Source organism: Nycticebus coucang, chromosome 7 (genome assembly GCF_027406575.1).
Source record: "Nycticebus coucang isolate mNycCou1 chromosome 7, mNycCou1.pri, whole genome shotgun sequence".
Classification (NCBI taxonomy): Eukaryota; Metazoa; Chordata; class Mammalia; order Primates; family Lorisidae; genus Nycticebus; species Nycticebus coucang.
In genome coordinates, this window is record NC_069786.1 from 61,527,020 (window position 1) to 61,547,543 (window position 20,524).

General features: G+C 35.8%; 1 protein-coding gene across 3 annotated transcripts in view; it reads left to right on the plus strand.

Moving 5' to 3' along the window:
- LOC128590433 (sodium channel protein type 2 subunit alpha) overlaps window positions 1-20,524 on the plus strand; it is a 154,797-nt gene that overhangs the window by 69,814 nt on the left and 64,459 nt on the right. For all 3 annotated transcript variants that reach the window (XM_053597749.1, XM_053597748.1, XM_053597750.1), the window contains exons 12-14: window positions 5,235-5,582; window positions 9,353-9,485; window positions 13,708-13,946. In XM_053597749.1, coding sequence (XP_053453724.1) covers window positions 5,235-5,582; window positions 9,353-9,485; window positions 13,708-13,946 — 720 coding nt within the window. The remainder of the gene's footprint in view (window positions 1-5,234; window positions 5,583-9,352; window positions 9,486-13,707; window positions 13,947-20,524) is intronic.

Consider the following 20,524-nt stretch of genomic DNA (forward strand, 5'->3'; position numbering starts at 1 on the left):
CTTCTTAGCTACTGTACATAAATCCAGGGAGCTGTGGGTTTTCTGAGGGCAGATTCTCGGAAGTAGACTGGGGTCTCTTTCAGACCATCTGTGCAATTGTTCCCATCCCCATGCAAATTACACATGCCCTTGTTTCAAAGGAGACTGAAGCATTTTTTCCTAAAAATGTAGCTGAAATTCGTAAGTAAACATGCCCTGAAGATTTATGACACTAAATAAACAGTGGTGTTCAGTCAAATTTAATTATACCTGTCTCATGTTAAACATGGCACTTGCATTCAAAAAATACCCTCGTTTATATACTGCAGAAAAAGTTCACTGGATGCCTCTGGCTTAAGTACCCATATAAGTTGCCAAACTTTAAAATTTAGGATCCTTAATTATCTTTGAATTTACCAAGCGAATTCCCAGGAATATGCCTCTCCTACTCCCTCAGAAGGCAGTTTTACCGGGAGTGAAACCTTAATATCTACATAGTAACAATAACAACGACAACATAGGTGGCAATGGCCATGGCTATTATTTACACATTGCATTGCTACTTGCAATATTAATTCACTTTAGCCTTTCACTAAAATCCTAGGTAAGTGATAATTTCATTATAATTTCCACTGTTTAGATGTGAAGAGGAGAGAGCTGTATTTTTTTTTCTAGTGCCTCTTCTATTCGTGGCATTCTTTTTACACTATCATAATTAATGCTAGCAGCTCTGCTGAGTAGTATTATTTTCACTATAGTTTTGGCTCAGTGACATTGAATAATTGCCCAAGGTCATAAAGTTCTTTAGGGCTGAAATGGTATACAAATTTGGCCTATCACTGAAACCCTTGAACTTTCTACTTTAGTAAGCTGCTTATAAAGAATGCCTTTTACAACAATGAAAAATTTTATAATATGATTTCATGTAAAAAATATATGTCCCTAGGATTACACATCTGCTTTGGAGCTTCTGTAGTATAGTCTCATGTAACTTTATGTTCAATATGCACATATTTTTGTAGGTCAGCCTAATTCATTCCTAGTTCAAAGGACATGAGAATAAATTGAAGCTGAATTAAAAATTAAAATAGAATATTTTTAACAAAACATCAACATTTGGTCATTTGCTCTCATTTTGTGTCTTAGTCATGACTCTACCAGTAGAAACATTCATCTCTTAAAAATAAAAATTATGTTTACGGGATTGGTCATCTTAAAAGGGAAGGAAGAAAGGGAAGGAGGGAAAAAGAAATGATAGGATTAGTTGGTATTTTTGGTACCTTTTTGCTGAATTTGTCTAAGATTTTGCCTAATTTTTTTGCTTAAATTTAAAACTTTGCATCAACAAGTACCAGAGATTCTCTTTAAGTTGCTTTATTTCAAACCCAATAGATCAAATTCTAGGTAAATTCTAAAGTCTGAAAAGATTAGGTTCTGTCCCTGTTTTCCAGTTGTCAATTTAACTCATGGATATAATAACCTTTTTCAATAGTCTCTTCTTCACACCTCTACAAATATTTGTTTCCTAGCTAGTTAAGCATTATAAGTGATCACTGATTTGTAAGACATGGAATCTCTGGCTCAAACTGATATTTGTTTCCTAATCAGTCTCTCTATAAACATAAAGACTTTTCTTTTTCCTGGTAAAGAAATAGTCCAAAAGTGGGTAAGAGGCTAGAAAGGGAGAAAGGAAGAGAAAGAGGAGAAGAAAGAGAGAAAGGGAGGAGAGGGAAAAGGGGGTGGGGAGGAGAGAAACCCTGAAGTCACATTGACTCCACTTTAAAAGCCCTGAAAGTAATGCTAAAAATGTCAAATCAGATAGAGGTTAACCTGGGTTACAGGGTGGAGGGTGCATAGTTTCTGTTAGATTATTCAAGAACTGAAGTCCTCCAAATATTACGAACAATTGTCTTGTGAACAATTGTTCACACGATGGAACGGAGATTGGATTGGCAACCATTTCTGCATTTATGTTGCAAAAATGTATAATGTAATCCTGTACTCCAAGAATCTAATTGCCTCAGTAGAATAGGATGAAATATGAAATATTTCTTACACTCCAACTTAATTCGTTACACTGGGACAGGGTAGAGAAGAAAGTCAAGAATGCAATTTCTAAGTTTTAAGACAATTGAATAATTTTTGAAACCTTCTTAAGTTATTATTTTCCTTCCTATTTGTGATAAACCAGGACTTTTGGCTTTTAGAAATTCATCTGGGGGCGGCACCTGTGGCTCAAAGGAGTAGGGCGCTGGCCCCATATGAACCCAGGTGGCGGGTTCAAACCCAGCCCTGGCAGAAAACTGCAAAAAGAAAGAAAGAAATTAATCTGGTAGGGAGGATTTTTTTCTTACCAGCCATCTTGAATTTCTGGCACAGCATTTGCTTACTATGCGTTCATGTGATTAATGTAAGCAGTAGAAGTTGATGCTAACAGATGGGGCACAATCATTTTCATATAGTGGTCACATATAAACTATACTCTTGTATGGCTTAACTCACCTTTGAACCTTGACAAACATATGCAATTTTATAACATTTCTTTCTAACCCCTCCATGGCTCTAGTTGAATGAAGTACTTATAGTTAAAGTAGTAACTCCTATTAAAAATGATACATAAAATAATTTGGCAAACATTTCCTCTTAGTAAATGTAGAATGTAAATGTCTTAACACAATACCTAAGAAAATGTCAGGAAGGCTATGTTAACCAGTGTGACGAAAATGTGTCAAACGGTCTATAAAACCAGTGTATGGTGCCCCGTGATCACATGAATGTACACAGCTATGATTTAATAAAAAACAAAAACAAACAAAAAAACCCATTTCCTGTCTGCCATTCACTTTGCACTGAGATAAGCAATAAGTCACCAGTCCTGTAAATCCTTAACTATTATGTTCTCATAGCTAATTCAAGAGAAAAAAGAAACATGAAAAGAGTTATGTTTTATGGACATTATTGAGAAGAAATAAACCTTCAGCTGAACAGAAAATTAAAAATGTATTTGTTGGTCAGAGATATACAGATTATATAAGATGAGGGTTGGTTGCTGTGACTCATGCCCGTGATCTCAATATTCTGAGAGGCCAAGGTAGGAGGATTGCTTGAGGCCAGAAGTTTGAGATAAGCCTAACCAAGAGTGATATTTTCATCTCTACAAAAATAGAAAAATTAGCCAGCTGTTGTGGCATGTGCTTATAATTCCAGCTACTCAGGAGGCTGAGGTAGGAGGATCACTTGAGGCCAGGAGTTTGAGACTAGCCTAAACAACATGTTGAGACACCTTTCTCTACAGAAAATTCATAATGAAAAAAATCTGTGTACATATAATATAATAATTTTAGTTGATTTTAAATTCTTTGGAAAGAAAAATTCAAACTAATAATATTCAGTGATGAAATATTGATATTCTTTCCATTAATAATCATAAAAATGCAACTCAAGCTCACTTAAATCAAAAAAGAGAATCCATTATATCATGTAAATAATATCTGTGAGTAGCTTATGGCAGGGATGAATGCAGCAGCTCAAAATATGTTATCATGACCAGGTCTTTCTCCTTATTTCAAGTCCAGATTCCTTCCATATGGTGGTGAGATGCTCACTGTAGCCCCAAACTTATTATCAGTATTTTCAGAAGCCCCAACTGAGAAAGCAGTTTCTTGGGAGGCCAATTTGGGAGGATCCCTTGAGCTCAGAAGTTCAAGACTAGCCTGAACAGAAGTGAGACCCCATCTCTACTAAAAATAAGAAATGTTATCCAGTTGTTGTGGCAGGCACCTGTCGTGTTAGCTACATAGGAGGCTGTGGCAGGAGGGCCACTTCAGCCCAGGAGGTTGAGGTTATCATGAGCCAGGCTGACACCATGGCACTCCAACCTGAGTGACAGAGTGTGACTCTTATCTGAAAAGAGAGAGAGAGAGAATTCTCTAAAATTGTAAAGGACCATGAAAGATTCATGCCCCCCCCCCTTTAAGTTATTTTCTATGCTAAAAACATGAAATACACTAATTGTCCAGGCCTGGGACTTTGTCTCATGGATGGATCCAGGAATTGGCATGAGTATCTCCCAAATTACCTGGTCTGAGAATTGGGGCACATTTCTCAAAAAAAAAAAAAAATTAGAATACTGTCAACAGAAAAAGAAATGGGTATTGTACATGGGAAAAAAATATGCGCTAGAGTGAGATAATAAAAGTAAACTAGTAACATATAGAAGATGATTCAGTCTTCTCAGTGCTGCTATGGTTAAGAAACAAGGTAGGGTGGCACCTGTGGCTCAGTGAGTAGGGCAACGGCCCCATATACTGTGGGTGGCAGGTTCAAACAGCCCCAGCTGAACTGCAACCAAAAAATAGCCAGGCGTTGTGCTGGCGCCTGTAGTCCCAGCTGCTCCGGAGGCTGAGGCAGGAGAATCGTGAGAGCCCAAGAGCTGGAGGTTGCTGTGAGTCCTGTGATGTCATGACACTCTACCGAGGGTGGTAAAGTGAGACTTTGTCTCTATAAAAAAAAAAAAAAAGAAACAAGGTAAACCGCGTGTTGGCAGAGCCTAGGTCACCACCTGGAAAACTGTAAATGAGTGTGATCGGATTCTTCATGGAAACCAGGTTTCTGTGAATACAGTGCTCTTCAGATTTCCTGATACAAAAAAGTGAAAATCAAGAAATAAATGATACAGTTATTTCAGCTTGATTTATTTAATTTATTCATGAAGAACACTATAAAATATGCAAAGGAAGGAAAGAAGCTGCTCCTTGTACTATAATTAAACAGACCTACTAATAAGATTAATTTTATTTTCCTCTGTGGTGAGACTTCATCAGAGCATGGTTACTAGTGAGGTCTCTTGGCAATACTTTTGGCTTCAAAGGACATAAATGTAGATGTGTGTTTGTTCCCCCATTGGATTGTTAAGAGAAATTAGCTTCTAGAGAAGGATCCAGCAAAAATTTCAGTTCCAAGAGCCAGAAACAGGACAAAACAATGTACAATGTTAAGTCATGGGTCGAACAGAAGAAAATAAGAGAGAAGGTAATGAACAATGAGGAGGTGGGGAATGAAAAGCAAAACAAAAGAGGTCAACCAAAATGCCACCAGCGATCACCTCGGGAGCCCTTGGTTCCACCTGTCCAGCGACTTTCCCTTAACTAAGTCAACAGCTATGAGAACCAGGAGTCAGGTCATGTTTCCCGTAATGCCGTCTATTCATGCTATTCACTGGTTTGTTTGTTTTTCTTTTTTCTTGTTATCCATAGTCTTTACTGAGCATCCGTGGCTCCCTTTTCTCACCAAGACGCAACAGTAGGGCCAGCCTTTTCAGCTTCAGGGGCCGAACAAAGGATATTGGCTCGGAGAATGACTTTGCAGATGATGAGCACAGCACCTTTGAGGACAATGACAGTCGAAGAGACTCTCTGTTTGTGCCGCACAGGCACGGAGAACGGCGCCACAGCAACGTCAGCCAGGCCAGCCGAGCCTCCCGGGTGCTTCCCATTCTGCCCATGAACGGGAAGATGCACAGTGCCGTGGACTGCAACGGCGTGGTCTCCCTGGTCGGGGGCCCTTCGGCCCTCACCTCACCTGCTGGACAGCTCTTGCCAGAGGTAAGGCCAACTAAAACCTCAGCTGATGGAAGGGAAGCTGTGGCTAGTGCAGGCTTTTCGATTTACACATTCCAGAATTTTGCCGAGTCTGTTGTTCCAAGGCCTGAAGTTGATTCAATCAAGGGATAACTTATCTTGTCAAGTTGTTCAATCTAGACTTTTCTACTAGTTAATTAAAAACCTAGAGTTTTTAGAAGTATTCCTTCATCATTATGTCTACAGCGTGAAACTTGCCAAAAAGCAAAGCAACAATTTTTCAATCATAATACTTAATTAACATAATTAAATTAAATGCAAGAACATCAGTGTTCACAAATAAATATGCATCTTAAGGATTTTGTTATTCATTTAAAAGAAGAATGAAATATTTCTAGTGGTAAGAGTTACTCTTACTAAATATCTCTAAATGCTATAGTGACCATCGTCTATGTTTTCAGGTCAGAGTGCTGTGTAATATTTTAAGCCTCCACTCAAATGATCCTGACTCCTGTATCTCAGACAGTCTCTGATACAGAGTCATATGTTGTAATTTTTAGAGTAGATTTTAATTTTTATATTAGTGTCAGAAATTCTTCTTGTAAAAAAAGTGGCCCCCAAATGAAGCATATGGAAAAGGATTGCAAATACTGGACATCTACAGAGATACATTACTGACATTTATTTCATAAAATATAAGACTATTTTAATATCAGTATTAAGTAAAATTTCATTTGTTAGTATAAAAATATTCCAGCAATGTCATTTGATTGTATTTTATAGTTTTCTGAATTATAATAAAATCTCTTTTTATAGTTTTCTGTTTATGTAACTTCATTTTTTATAGTTGGCCAAGCCTTTTAGGCCACGTTAAAATGGCACGGAGTTATTTTTCAGTCACCTGGTAGAGCAGCTTCTTACCTTGGACTATGAAACTAGCCATTGACCTTTTTCACTTTTTTTTCCCCACACATTTCTGCCAGACACATGTTCAAGTATTGTAGAGTTAGAGTAGAACTTTCTAGTGAAGGAACCAGGAAGAATGAAAAGGAATGCCAACTTTTCTTAAAAAAAAATAGTCATGGCTAGTTAAGTTCCAGAACCTGTCCAGAACACTTACACATGTTTTAATTCATTTAACCCTCACAACAATCCTTTATGATAGATTCTAATATTATCCCCATTTTACAGAGGAGGAAACTGAGGCCTGTTTTGGGTGAAGCTAATATTTGACCCCAGGTATGCTGGCTACTGAACTTATGGTCTATCCATATTAAAATATTTCTGTTCATTGAATTATTTTGAACTTTCTTAAATGGAGAAGAAGAAATGGTTAAGGGAACAAACATACATTAAACTGTAGTTTCTCAGAATGCTTACATCAGAATTTCTTGGGATGCTTCTTAACACTGAAGATTTCTGTGCCTATCCAGACGTAATCCGTCTGAAATGCTGGGGGAATGTTCTTCTTTTAGCAAGCATCCCACGTAATTCTTATACATGATCAAGTATGTCAGTCATTGATGTTCATAAATGTTAATTAAGCAAACAAAAAACAAATTCACAATTACTTTGGACAAAGAACACCGGTCTGTCAGAAACTATTTAATATTTCAGTAGTTATCTGAATCTCCCGTCCTATCAGGAAGGACGGGATAAACCTCTGAAGGCAAAGTTGGGACCAGTTTAAAGCAAAGACTAAAGTGATTCCCCATCTCCATTCTTCAGTCTTACCATAGGTGCTTTGAAGCAGGACATTACACTGTAGTAAAGATGAGTTGAAGGTGCAGATAAAAAGTAGGCGCTTAGAGACTGCAGAGGGGAGATGAAAATAGAAAATAAACAGTGATGGGGAAATGACACCTCCAAAGTGCACAGTTTCTGTATTTTACACATAAGTTCAATTGAGGCAATTTAACTTAAGAAAGAATTTCCTCAGTAATATCATTAGCAGTTTTGGAATCTATCATTAGAAATTAGACAGATCTAGAATTGTACATAACGGTTCTGTATAGAGCAGAGAGGACTAGATGACCTTTACAGAACCTTATCTTTTTCTTAAAACATTGCCCCTTTCTGACAAAAGGAAATACTTTAAATTTTTAGAGACACACTTTGACTTAAAGAGTTTTATTTTCAGAGATGGGATCTTGCTTTCCTCATTAATTTTATTTCTTTTTACCTTAAAATTAATTTTAGAGTGACTTATATGTGTATTTATCACTATTAGTGACAGTCATGTAGATTGAATGGAAAGTTTGATTTTGATTGCCAATGCATTAAAAGTATTCAGATTAAGAAAGAAAGTAATATTATGAATAGTAGTTCCCATCACAAGAGGTCAAAACAGATGAACAGCACTCAGATGGCCCTTTCAGAAATAAGCAAAATTCTAAGAGCTGAAAATGACTTATCATTAGACCTGCATCTGAAATACTCCAGTTTTACACCTTTTTCCTGTAATAACGTTTGATTTCCTGAAGTAGAAATACTGTTTGATTTCCTGAAGTAGAAATACGTATCTGTCTATGTTGAAGTCCTGGTGAGTTTATTTGGAAATAGGTGAGTACCAAATCATAGTATTATTGCCAAAAAATCAAAGTCCCTGAAATTGGTGTTCTCTCCTTAGAGTTTCAATGTCAATTATGGATCATTTAATGGATACATTTGTTTTACAAGTGTAAGAAAAAGTTATATATTAGTTCAAAATTTTAGTTTTATTGTTAGGGGTGATGGGAAATCTTATCTGTCCCTAATGAAGAAAAGCATTTTACAATTGGAATTCACATTTTAGGAGAACTATTACTGATGCATATTAAGGAAACTTTAAATGTTTTTGTATTTTAAACCACATAAATATATATCTATAAAGATCTAATAACTTGAGAGTAAATTGAGAAATATGTTTCATTCTGAAGTCCTTGGTAGGACTAGTTGAAATGCTAAAAGATTATCTACCCAATTTCAACAGTAGACATGGTCCCTCTAACCCAAAACTCCAGGATGGAGGAATAGGAAAGCCCATCTAGGAAGACCCAGGCATCCTCAAAAGCTTGGAATTTGGTGGGCTTTCAAATGCTCCCAAGAATGATAATTCAGGCAATGTCTTTTTTTTTTTTTTAAGAGACAGGATCTTTTTTGTTGCCCAGGCTGGAGTACAGTGGCCTGATCATACCCCATTGTAACTTCTGGCTAAAGTGATCCTTCCACCTCAGCCTTTCTCTCCAGTAGCTGGGATTGCAGGTGCATGCCACCATGCCTGCTTAATTTTTTTAAATTACTTTTTTTGCAAAAAAGGGTTCTCACTGTGTTGCCCAGGCTGCATCAAGCTCTTGGCCTTAAGCAATCCTCCTGCCTGGGCCTCCAAAGTGCTGGGACTATCAGAACAAACCCCACCACTTCCAGATTAGTTCCAGCAATATCTTAGTAAGTTGTTTATATCTGAGAAAACATAGTGAACATATAGTTAAGTAACACTTGTTATAGGAATGCTTTAAGTTTTGTTGCCCTCAAAAATACTGGTTATTAATAGACAATCTAATATATACCCTCACAAGAGAAAAACGCAAATCAATTCAGGGTGGGGACAGGGGAATGAGGGAGCAGGGATGGGAGGTAATGGTGTATGGCTCACCTCTTGGGGGCGAGACACAATTAAAAGAGGTACTTTACCTAACAAATGCAATCCGTGCAACCTACTTCTTTGTACCCTCAATGAACCTGAAACAATTAAAAAAAGAAAAAGAAAAAAAACCCCAGAATATTGGTTATTTCATTTAAAATGTTATTTTCAGGGCACCACTACTGAAACAGAAATAAGAAAGAGACGGTCCAGTTCTTATCATGTTTCCATGGATTTGCTAGAGGATCCTACATCAAGACAAAGAGCAATAAGTATGGCCAGTATTTTGACCAACACCATGGAAGGTATGTCATAGGGCTGGCACCAGAGCCACTGGGGGGTGCTTTAGTAATGATAGAAGGAAGGAAAAAAACCTCCAGTAATTCCAAGAAAAAACTTCCCAACTTGATAACATGTATAACATCATTATGTATTTTATTCAGTAAAAGCAAAATCCATGTACAATCTGTAGATTCTGCCTAGAATTTTTACATTTAGCCTACAGGAAACTGCTGGAATTTAAGGTATATTTCAGATGCTTTCATAGATTACATTCTATACATTAAAATTTTTGTGTGTGGTGTTAAAAAGAGCTTATATGATGACAATGTTAATGGGTTTGGATTGTATTAACTACTTGAGACGGTTATAAAATTCTATAATTTAACCAGAAATATAAACGAAAAATGTAAGTTAGGATATGATTTAGCATTAACCTCACTGAAGCAAAATGTTCAAAATTTTATAGTCCTAACCTTTGCCTTTTCCCGACCAGATTATGACATTATATCAGATTTCTCTTTAGCTGCAGCTCCTACTGCATAGGGAACATAATGTTTAGAAGTCTGGATCTCGTAAATCCAAAATGAAGACTTTGGGGACTGCTTAATCTGTAATCAATTTCTAGGTCTGCCACTTGTTAAACGTGTTAAGTTGTTGTGACTTGGAATGTATTTTCTCATGAGTAAAATGTGGATAAGGATGCTTAGAGATAAGGTTGTCAGGATTAAATAAAGTATCATAGATAAAGCACCTGTGTACTTGGTAAGCATGAGACAGTCAATAAATATTATCATTTTTAGTAGTTTCATTATTATTTTTTTTAATTCACATGCTTTTGCCTTTCCGCACTGTAAGTGGATTCGAACAACTAGCAACTTCAACTACTTGGGAAAAAAGTTTCATGTAACATGTATTTTATCCCCTCCCTCGACCTCTGATTCTATTCTCTCCCCGCTCTCTCTTTACAACCCATTCTTCCTGGGTGTGTGAGAATGTGTGTGTGTAGGTATGTCAAAGGAGAAGGAGAAAGGAGAATGAAAATGAGAGAGAAAGGCTGCACACATGCATTTCTCGATGATTATAGTTTCTCTTGAGATTGGGTAGATAACTAGAAAAGTTCTTTTCTTGCACGAATGCAAAGATCCCATAATATTAATATCAATGCTAAACGTCGAAAAGTCGCAGTCAAAAAGAATTCACAGGGCAGATGACCATATACATCCCAGTCAAATCAGTATTCCAAGACCCGATCTTCATGAAATGTCCAAATGCAGTATCAGAAATATTTTCACTGATTTCAATGGAATATTAAACTCTAGTACGTTCTTCCCCAACCTTGCCTGCGTTAGCTTGCACCCCTTCTCCCCCCCCCGGCTGCCAGTAGCTTGCTCCTCCCTGTCCCTCCAGGTAAATCTTTTGAAGATTCTATGGTCTTCAGCTCCTTGCCATAGCAAAACCACTGAGAGGAAGCTGCCAGTGGTTCTGCTACCGATGTCAGCAGCATGCCTGCTCCCCAAAGCAGGAAGTAGAGAAGGAGACAGGGTAAGTCTAAATCCACGGTCACGCTTTGCACTTCTGATAGAATTAAGTTTGAGCTAACATAAGAAATTACTTTAAAAAATATCAAACTGCCATGAGGTTGGACTTGTCCACTAAATGTGATTTGGAGTTCAAAATGAATGCCCCACCTCTTCCGCAGTGGAAATACATCTCATTGAGATGCTTAGGATGAAAAAGATGCCCTAGATATAAATATAATTTAGAAAGCAGCAGATGGGGAATGTTTCCGTTTTAATATCTGTAGAGCTTTGGACTATGTATTTTTGTGAGAGACAATGGCTAAGTTTTGATTCTATTTTTCACCAGTTATGCATAATGAAAAGGTGATGTTTCTCTACTCAATTTTATCTAAACACTTAGGGTTACACTGGTCGAGAGTGGTTATGAGCAATAATAGCACATACGTGCATATCCAGCTGATTCTAATATAGTCCTTTAGTTCCTCATGATGGTACAAAGATTTCCTGGTTGACATAATGTATCTGGGAATTCTTTCTTCAAAGTTTGATTGTGGTTTAGTTCACCTTCTCTTTTCACGAACCAGGTTTGTTGATCCTGTTGGCAATTTTTGTTTTTCTTCTTTTTAACTACAGCCAAATCTCCATTGTCCAGAGTACTAAATGCTTCATGTTTAATGAGTAATAATAGGGGAGCAAACATGGATTGCTTGCATTCAAATATCGTTTAGAAAGGTTTCCTGGCCACATCTTTGTGAAGGATGGGGGGAGGATCTGAGAGATCAAGGTGAGCCAGCCAATGATACATGGTTACCTGCAAATGATTCTCAGTGTGGAAAACCCACAGAGGAATAATGGAGAGGTGGCTGTGGTTCTCTCCTGAGTGCTTTGCTTTGTTTCAAAGTGTGAGATTCTCTCTCTCTTTTTGCAATGAATAATTGAATAATTTTACTTTAGATCTTAAACGAATTTGCTCTGGTTTTTCCTAGTGTCAAGACGAGCGACACCTGCTGAATTTCCCCCCTTCAACTTTTCTACGATTTATTTTTTTCTGTGCTTGCTTCTCTCTACTAGATGACAGCTAGCACTAAGAGAAAAACAAAGTTTTCTGACTGTGTACAGGCAAAGTGAGATACTGTAGCTTCTCTTCCGCTATTTACTGCAAAAATGATATCTTCTTTTTATCTTCATTGTAAATATGAGGCTATGGGGGAGTTTAAAAATAGCTACAGAATAACTAGTGTGTGAAAATGATATTTTTATCTGACTTTCAACTCAAATACGTTTTATTGTTTACAAAATTACACACAAGAGGACATAAACTGTGCAGCTGAAAAATTTCCATGTCCAGGGGCAGCTCTGGAGTCCTGTGGCTCAAAGGAGTAGGGCGCCAGCCCCATATGCCGGAGGTAGTGGGTTCAAACCCAGCCCCGGCCAAAAACTGCAAAAAAAAAAAATTTCCATGTCCAAAGAGACAATTGAAGACCCTGCCTTTTGTGAAATTTTGTTTAAGAAAATAAGCAGTGAAATACCTTAGGGAAATGTAAACTTTATATCATTAACTGAGACAGATGTGGAGGGATGTTCCAGTTGCCACATGGTATTAGAGTGATTGACTTGAGTCAATTATGCTATGGATGAAAAAAGGACTCTTCCCTCTATTTCAGTGCTAAGATGTTGTTGTTACAGGTTTGGCGGAGTAGCTAAAAAAGTGTGCAGCAATGACATTGGCACAAAGCAACAAATTCTGCATCTTCTCCCCATTCATGAGTTAACTGAGAGATCATCTTGCCAAAGAAAAATAGTAGATAATTTTCCACTTCCTAATTACCGAAAATACTTTGCCAGTAATTACCAAATACCACTCCACTATTTGGGGTATCACCTTAACGATCTGTGCATTTCTGTCTTCTCTCTCCTATTATTTAGTTGCAATTCTTCTTAAAATCTTTGTACCATTTGCTGAAATAAATGTATTTTAATATGACATTTCCTGTCTTCAGTTTGGTGTGATAGTTACAGATTTTAGCACATTAAAATAAATGCATACCATCAAATTTTATGAATTCTATGTATTTTCCTCCTAAAATCCTGTTGTATTTTAACCTTAGTTGATGAGTCTCATTTGGTGAAATGTTGATTTAGGTTAAGAGGAGCACCAGTTTCTTAGGTTGAGGATTTCCTCTTGTGCTCTCTAGTGAAATTGAGAAATAGAGAGAGATGGAACTTTGTTGAGTTTAATAACAAACGTATAATCTAATGTAACTTATTTGACATTTTTAACTTAGACTGGTGATAACAACAAATTATCTCATAAGAAGACTCCTCAAAATATATCTAATCCAAGAAAGCGAGATTCAGTTGTGCCTAATTAAGCATTTTAGGACATCTCCTGAGAAGTCTTTGACAACACTTGTCTCTTGCTGTATCTAGAACGTGGATGAGCTTTAAGTGTCCTTAATGCAAGTTTTGCCCATCAGTTTCTGGTGGCCTGGAAGATACTTACCAGACAGTTAAATATTGCAGATAGAATATTGGAAACTAGCTCAGCTAAAATAAATTTGGTAAGCAAACTAGCTTCTCTGTGCCTACCCTTTCTGTGATAGCAAGCCCATTAAAAGTTTTCTCTGCTCCACCATGCAATTTAAAAATTAATTTTAATTTAGACCAAAGAGTACTTAATAGAAAGTAAGCAGTTTTCATGAGAATGTAACTTTTTTTCTTCCAGAACTTGAAGAATCCAGACAGAAATGCCCACCCTGCTGGTATAAATTTGCTAACATGTGTTTGATCTGGGACTGTTGTAAACCATGGTTAAAGGTGAAACACCTGGTCAACCTGGTTGTGATGGACCCCTTTGTGGACCTGGCCATCACCATCTGCATCGTCCTAAATACACTCTTCATGGCCATGGAGCATTATCCCATGACGGAGCAGTTCAGTAACGTGTTGTCTGTTGGAAACCTGGTAAGGCTCGCTGAGGGCTTCTATCCCCATTCAAAGGGTTCATGACTGCTTTTTTGAATTTCACATATCACTCTCAAGTTAAATATAAACTAGTTGGCCATGTATACCTAGATAGCGAAAGCTTAGCATCCTTTTTTTAATATTAAAAATATATTGCTACTATTAAGCATTGTACAGAAGACTCATATTTGGTGTAAAATTTGATTTAGAATTAAATCTAAATTTCTCATTTATTAGAAAGACGATTACGAATTATGAAGAAGATTGGTCTATGATAACAAAGTCCCGATATATTTCTTAGGTATTTAGAATAGATTCTTTAGAATATGTCTACAATTACCAGAGTATAAAATATTCCAAGTCAGATAATTTTGAAATATCATTTGAAAATACCTAAAGATGGAATATTTGGGGGAGGAAACCTCATGTGGGTGATTATTATTATTGTGTGTTTTTCCTGTATAGTTTTAGGAATTAGTAAATGATGAGCTTATTTTCATATAAATTATATATTAACGTTCACCGGACACATGATGAAGTAATAGAAATGAAAGCAGAGTGGTCTTATGAAAAATGAATACAACCGTAAAACAAAGATATACTAAAACCAACATAAAATGCTTATAAATTTCTCTTGCACTTCCCAGCTGAAAAGTTATATAAATAGCTTGTATATCTATTAAAAATAATCTATTCTAATGTACTCATATAACCTGCAATATTTTAAGCTTTGAAGTAGCTGCTATATTTTTTGTTATATTTTAAATAGGTCATAACCAAATCAAATGATAAAGTTAACATAGATTGATTACTTATTTTGTATCAGGTACTGGACTAAATGGTTTGTATGAAATCTCTTTCTCTAGGTTCCCAAATAATCCAATCCTTAGGTAGAAAATGTCATTATCTATATTTCACAATCAAGGAAAATGTATCCATGAGAAATTGACAGAGCAATAGAAGGTCTGAAACCGATCTAAGAGTCTATTGTAAGCTGTGGTCAAAAATCACAGAAATTTATAATAAAAAAGAACAATAATGTTGCCTACTCCAAATTTTCACCTATCTAAGAATCTCTAACATTATTTCTCAAAAATGGGCAAGTGAAGCAAGAAAGCTTTGTGGAGGTGGATGCAAGTTAAATGAACTTCAGCAAAATTGAAAGTAGTTAGTTACCTCAAGTAACTAAAGCCTATTTGGAACTAGCTCTAGTTTCTAACCTGTTTAGATTCCAGTTCTTTTTTTTGCAATTTTTGGCCAGTGCTGGGTTTGAACCTGCCACCTGGAGTATATGGGGCCAGCACCCTACTCCTTTGAGCCACAGATGCCACCCTGGATTCCAGTTCTTAATCAATGTCACTGGGAATCACCTTCTTACCCTACTTCTTCCTATCATGTTTCCTTTATCGCTAGCTGGATATTCTCCTATTGCTGGCAAGATTCTGCCGACTGTTATTCTGCCAGTGTGGCTCCCTGAACAGAAAGAATGTGCTTCCCACATAATAGGTCCAAGATTTAAATACTATTGATGTGGTTGGAATTACATGACCAGTGCTAAGTTAGTCAGTCACTGTAGTTCTAGGGTTAAAATGGGAATCATACTTTGTGACTGGAGTCAGAGTAAATGAGTGGAACTATGAAGAAAAAATAGGACGCCATTACCAGAAGAAAGAAGAGTAAACACTGGAAATATGTAAACAATAGGATGATAGTTCAGATTGCTATTTGTTTTATGTTAAGAAAGGTAAGATTTGTATTTGAGATGAATCATAGAATAAATGAAAATATCTAGGCAAGACACATATTCTTCTAAAATGCATGTGGAAGGTTCTTCTGGATAAGCTACATGTTAGGTCATCAAACAAAACCTCAGTAAACTTAAAGAGATTAAACTCACACAAATTATTTTTCTGATAAGAATAAAATGAAATTAGAAATTAATAACAGAAGCAAATGAAGAAAATTTACAAATGTGTGAAAATTAAACAACTTATAATTTAACCTCCCCTCTTAAGAAACTAGAAGAAGAATAAAATAGACCCAAAATTAGCAGAAAAAAAATAACCAAAAAGATAGAATACAATAGAGAAAGTTAATTAACCCCAAAATTGGTTCTTTTAAAAGATCAACACAACTGACAAATCTTTAGATAGACTAAGCAAGAACAAAAGAGAGCAGATTCAGATTACTAAAATCAGGCATGAAGATTACTAAAATCACCATAGGTCTCACAAGAATTAAGAGGAGGATAATTAATACCATACACAATTATATACCAACAAATTAGATAAAATTAGAAAAAAAATTAGAATGTAATAAATAACTGAAAGAAGACTCAAGAAGAAATAGAAAATTTGAATAGAAATATTACATGTAAAAATTGAATTAGTAATGAAAACTTTCCCAGAAAACTTTCCACAAAGCAAATCCTGAGCCCATGTAGTTCCACTGGTAAATTTTACCAAATGTTTAATGGAGAGTTAGTATTAATCATTAACAAACTGTTACAAAAAATAGAATAAAAGGAATATGTCCAAACTCATTTCATGAAGCCAGAATTAGAGTAACATCAAAACCATTCAAAAACATTACAAGGATACAAAACAATAGACCACCCATGTTGCATACAAACATAGATTTTAAAAAATCCTACACAAAATAGTAGCAAACCAAGTCACATAACATACCTGGATTGTTGGATTATATACCCTGAAAAAGCAGAATTTATCTCAAAAATGCAAGGTTGAGACAACACAGAACATTTTTTAATATACCATATTAATTTAAAAACTGTACATAATAATCTCAACAGTTACAGAAATTACATTTGAAAAATACTATATGTTTTACTACAAAGATAAAGTAAGCAAGATAATTTGGTACTGCCATAAGGATAGCTATATAGATCAATAAAATAGAATTGGAAGTTCAATAGCAAACCTCTACGTTTATGTTCAATTGATTTTCAACAGGAACACCAGGACAATTCAGATGAGGAAAAGTCTTTTCAACAAATGGTGCTTATATTAGTGACTATCCACATGCAAAGCAATGTAACTGAGCTCTTATCTATCAATATGTATGAAAATTAACTTAAGATAGAGCATAGGCCTAAATGGAAGAGCTACAACTATATACTATTAGAAAGAAATTTTGGAATAAACCTTTATAACCCAGGATTAAGCAATTATTTCTTTGACATAACACCAGAAACACAAACAAAAGAAGGAAAATAGATTCACTGAACTTCATCAAAATTAAAAATGTTTGTGCTGCAAACAATTCCATCAAATGAACAGACAGAATAGAAGACATTTGTAAACCACATATCTGATAATGATTTGTATCCAGTATATGTAAAGGATTCTTACAACTTAACAACAAGAGATTGATAACTCACATTAAAAATGATCAAAGGATTTGAATTAGGTATTTTGACAAAGAAGATGAAAGAAGTACATAAAAGATGGTCAACATGCCTGGTTCTTAGAGGAAAGGCAAATCAAAATTACAGTGTGATTCATATCTTCTGGGATACCTATAATTAGAAAGACAAACAACAACAATTTTTGGTAAGGATGTGGAGAAATTAGAATGCTTATTCTTTGCTACTGGGAATATAAAATGATGTAGCCACCTCAGATAACAATTTAACAATAAAATGTGAGGGATAAAGTTAGCTTATGACACTGCAGTTTTACTAATTTCTTAAGGTATAATATGTACCTAAGAGAATTGAGAATGTTTCCACATAAATGTTCACAGCAGATTATTCACAATACTAAAAATCAAGCAATCCAATGTCTATCAAATGATAAATGGATAAACAAAGCATAGTAAATCCATATAGTAAAATATTATTTATCCATGAGAAAGGATGACGTACTGCTTCATGCTACAACATGGGTAAACCTTGAAAAATCATGCTAAGCAAATCTTCTGTGGCTTCAGTCACAAAAGATTGCATATTGTTCCATTTATAGAAAATGTTCTGAGTAGGCAAGTACATAGAGACAGAAAGTGGATTAGTTATTGCCAGGCAGTGAGGATTAGAGTAAATGGGGATGACTGCTAACGGGTATGAAGTTTCTTTTTGAAGTGATAAAAAAGCTGTAAAATTAAATACACATAGAGGTGATAGCTGTATAACCTTGTGACTATACTACTGAATTATATACTAACTATAATAATATTTCATGGTATGAATGTATCACAACTTTTTCATCCAATCACTAACTGATGGACATTCAACTTGGTTCTAGATTCTTTGCTCCCATGATGTAGTGAATGTTCTTGTATACAGAGGGTGCCAAAAGAGGGTATACACATTAAAAGAAAGGAAAAACTGTAATAAATTTACAAGTACTCAAGTCACATTTGACTTCTGCAATTACAAAAGGTCCTCAAAATTACTTATATTCATTTTTTGGTAATTGTATATAGTGATTATTACAATTTTAATGCAGCGTTTTCAATTCTTAAAGGAAAAAAATGTATACTTTTTTTTTTAATGCTCTGTATATCACCTTTCACAAATTGCATTAAGTTTTGTTTTTTTTTTTTTAAGACAGAGTCTTACTTCATTGCCCTCAGTAGAGTGCTGTGGCACCATAGCTCACAGTAACCTCAAACTTTTGGGCTCAAGAGATCCTCTTGCCTCAGCGTCCTGAGTAGCAGGGACAACAGACACCCACCACAAGGCCCAGCTATTTGTTTTTAGAGATGGGGTCTCACTCTTGCTCAGTCTGGCTTTGAACTTCTGAGCTTAAGTGATCCACCCATCTCATCCTTCTAGATCAGGTGCTAGGATTATAGGCATGACCCAGCGCACCCAGCCTGCATTAATTTTTGTAGGTTAGGTTCCCAGGATTGAACATACCAATGCCACCTAAAAAAATATGTGATATATGAAGAAACATGAAAATGTTTCCTGACTATCTCATAGTCAGGAGATAAATGCAGTCAATATAAATAGATCTAGAGATGACCACATTGTTAGAATAAACAAAAAAGACTTTGGAGGAGCTATTATAAATATGTTGAATAATTTTAAGGAAAAATTGTCACAAGGAATAAACAATATGAGAAGAAAAATAAGGAGACAACAACCAAAGCAAACATGTAATCTACACAGTGGGAAAGCATATTTGCATATTTTGAATCAGACAAAAGCTTGATAACTAGGATCTATGGAGAACTCAAAGTAATCCACATGAAAAAAACCAACAATCCCATATATTAATGGGCAAAAGACATGAATAGAACCTTTTCTAAAGATGACAGATGAATGACTAGCAAACATATGAAAAAATGCCCACCGTCCCTAATTATTAGAGAAATGCAAATAAAAACCACCCTGAGATATCATCTAACCCCAGTGAGAATGGCTCACATCACAAAATCTCAAAACTGCAGATGTTGGTGTGGATATGGAGAGAAAGGAATATACCTAACAAAAGAGGTGAAAGATTTTTTCAATAGAACTGTGAAACTCTAATTGCAGAAGACACTAACAAATGGAAGAATGTACCATGCTTTTGTCTGGGAAGAATCAACATTGTCAAAATGCCTATTCTATCCAAAGCAATCTACAGATTCAATGCAATCCCTATTAAAATACCAGTATCATATTTCAAAGAACTCAAAAATAGTACGTTGTATTGTATGGAACCTGAAAAAACTCTGTATAGCTGACGCTGTTCTTAGTAATAAAAACAATGTTGGGGGTATCACCATACCCAACTTCAGGCTATATTACAAGTCCATTGTAATTAAAACAGGATGGTATTGGCACAAAAATAAAGACATAGACATATGGAATAGAATAGAAAACCAAGAGATGAAACCAGTCTCCACTTGCCATCTGATTTTTGATAAACAAAACAAAAACACATTGGGGAAAAGAATCCCTGTTCAACAAATGGTGCTGGGAGAACAGGATAAGCACATGTAAAAGACTGAAACTCGACCCACACCTTTCACCCCTTACTAAAATTGACACAAAATGGATAAGAGACTAAATCTAAGACATCAAACGATAAAAATGTTAGAACAAAGTGTAGGAAAACTCTTGATGATGTTGGACTGGAGAAAGATTTTATGACTTTAGTGGCCATTGCAGCAACAACAACAAAAAAATTAACAAATGGAACTTAATTAAGCTGAAAAGCTTCTGCACAGCTAAGGACACAACAAGTAAAGCAAAAGGACAACCTTCAGAATGAGAAAAGATATTTTCAGGGTATCAGTCTGACAAAGGTTGGATAACTACAATCTACAAAGAACTCAAATTAATCAACAGAAAAAGAGTAAACAATCCCATGTACCTCTGGACAAGAAATATGAACAGAACCTTCCCTGACCAAGACAGACGGATGGCTAACAAACATTTGAAAAAGTGCTCATTGTCCCTGATCATCAGAGAAATGCAAATCAAAACTACCCTGAGATATCCCCTAACCCCAGTGAGAATAGCCCACATCACAAAGTCTCAAAGCTACAGATGCTGGTGTGGATGTGGAGAGAAAGGAACACTTTTACACTGCTGGTGGGACTGCAAACTAATATAACCTTTTTGG